This window comes from Leguminivora glycinivorella, chromosome 8, assembly GCF_023078275.1.
Source record: "Leguminivora glycinivorella isolate SPB_JAAS2020 chromosome 8, LegGlyc_1.1, whole genome shotgun sequence".
In the NCBI taxonomy this organism is placed as follows: domain Eukaryota; kingdom Metazoa; phylum Arthropoda; class Insecta; order Lepidoptera; family Tortricidae; genus Leguminivora; species Leguminivora glycinivorella.
The window spans coordinates 23,943,611-23,946,112 of NC_062978.1; the positions used below are offsets into that span (position 1 = coordinate 23,943,611).

General features: G+C 40.4%; 1 protein-coding gene across 1 annotated transcript; it reads left to right on the forward strand.

The window, feature by feature from the left end:
• Positions 1 to 588: 588 nt before the first annotated feature.
• LOC125229134 lies at positions 589 to 1,659 on the forward strand. The gene has a single exon (XM_048133914.1). It carries the CDS (start codon positions 589 to 591, stop codon positions 1,657 to 1,659), a length of 1,071 nt encoding a protein of 356 aa, XP_047989871.1.
• Positions 1,660 to 2,502: the final 843 nt, after the last annotated feature.

The following is a 2,502-nucleotide window of genomic DNA, read 5'->3' on the forward strand; positions in this document are numbered from 1 at the left end:
TTTGAAAAAACCCCTGACACCGCGACATAGTAGACCGATTTTCATGAAACATGGCTAAGAATACTCCCGAGTAACTCAGCTTTCAGACAAAAAAAACTAAATCCAAATCGGTTCATCCGTTCGGGGGAGCTACGATGCCACAGACAGACACACACAGACAGACAGACAAACAGACAGACAGACCGACAGTCAGTCAGACAGACAGACAGACAGACACACACACAGACAAACACGTCAAACTTATAACACCCCGTCGTTTTTGTGTCGCGTCGGGGGTTAAAAAATATACTAGTTTAAATTTTTTGTCTTACATGGTCGGTCTTACTTGTTTTCCGGGTGTTTCAATCGCAAAGATAACTCACACATAAAGATTTTGGCCCTCGCAGTACATAGTATAGTATATTATCTTCTCCTTCTTCAATCTAGCGTTTCCCCGGCCTAGCGCCAGGGTCCGCTTTCCTGCTCAGTCTTCGCCCGGTCTTCGGCATCCTTAGGCGTGAGATTGTTCTCTTGCATATCCGCTCTCACGACGTCCAGACAGCGCTTCTTGGACCTACCGGGGCCACTGGCAGTACATCATTCGGTGCAATGTCTCTAGATAATCTCGTTTGGGGCTGCTGTTCGCTTGGAATAGCAGATAACAAATACATTTGCTGCGAGAAATGTGGAACGGCGTATCACTTGGACTGTATTCCAGTGGGACGGAATTGCGACGAGGGCCAGGGCGGCGACGTGGCTGTACCCACAAACTGGTGCTGCCCAGTATGCATGAGCCAAAAACCGTATGCCGCTAAACGAGATAACACACCAGTGCATTCTAACGTCAGTAACGTCACCGTAAGACCTCAGAAACGTCAAGCAATGAACTCGCCGCCGGCGACGGCCACGTCTCCCGTACAACTAATGTCGCGCGACGATATTCGTGACATTATCAATGAATGTCTGTCCAACACAGAGGATAAATTAAAGTGGCACTTTAAGACAGAGTTAGACCCCATTAAAAAAGATATGGCAGAAATGGACGCTTCAATAAAGTTCATATCTAAACAATACGAGGACATGCGTGTAAGTCAAACCAATATTAATAAATCAATAAGTGAACTACAAGCTGAAAATATAGATTCCAAGGCCACCATTCAGGATCTTTCCACCAGAATCAACCATTTGGAGCAGCGTGCTCGGGCAACCAACATTGAACTCCAATGTGTACCAGAGAATAAAAGTGAAAATATCATGCAAATAGTCACCAGAATCGGCACAGTTATCCAATATCCTTTGAAATCTGAGCATATCCACAGTTGCAGCCGCATCGCTAAGCTAAACAAAACTAACAATCGACCGCGATCAATCGTTGTCCAATTTAATAACCAGAAGACCCGCGACCAATACTTAGCTGCTGTGAGTAACTACAATAAATCAAACCCAGAAGATAAGCTGAATAGCAGTCATATTGGGCTCGATGGAACCAAGGCGCCCATATATATAGTTGAGCACCTATCTACAGCAACCAAGGCACTACATGCTGCAGCTCGAAAGCTGGCTAAGGAAAAATCCTACAAGCATATCTGGACCCGCGATGGCCGTGTTTATGTCCGCAAGACAGATACCTCAGAATACATTTTTATAAGAGACCAGGAGGCTCTGCGTAAAATAGTATAAGATTTAGTTGTAAGCTAATTAGTTGTCTAACTAAGGATAAAACTACATTTCTTCTTTAATAAAATTCAGTGGTTTAAATGTATACTATCAAAATTGTAGAGGATTAAAATCCAAAACTACTGATTTTTACAAGAACCTATGCCATTCTAGTTATGATATAGTCATTCTAACTGAAACTTGGCTCAATCATAATGTGCTTAGTAGTGAACTGTTTCATGACCAATTTATAGTGTATCGAAGAGATAGAGAGTCAACAAAACTATGTAATAAAGAAGGTGGTGGGGTGTTAATTGCTGTATCAAACAAATTTGTTTCGAACAAAATAACTCATTTAGAATCTAAGTTTGAAGATCTATGGGTATACATAAATTTAAGTACAATTAATCCATCTTTCAAATTAATTCTATGTGCCGTGTACTTACCCCCACCGATCCACAAGAGAGACTTAGACGAATTTTTAAAAAATTGTAACAATACACTTGAAAATGAAAACTCGCCTGTTTGTATTATTGGTGACTTTAATCTTGGGTGTATAGACTGGAACTCCATGAACACAAATCCATCAACTCGCTTGACACCTACCGCACAATTGCTCATTGATTTTTGCTACTTAAATAATCTGTCCCAAAAAAATTGTATTATGAATAATTGTAATAGAACATTAGATCTAGTTCTAACTAATCTCACATCCTGTACGGTTAGTAAAGCATCAGATGTACTAAGTAAAATAGACCAATATCATCCGCCACTCGATATAATTTTGTCATTCAATGAAATGGGTACTTTGAAGAATAACAATCAGAATTTAATACGAAATTTTAGGAAAGCTAACTATAAATTAAT

Coding starts and splice junctions, on each gene's coding strand:
- LOC125229134 (XM_048133914.1), top strand. CDS start 589: ATGTCTCTAGATAATCTCGTTTGGGGCTGCTGTTCGCTTGGAATAGCA.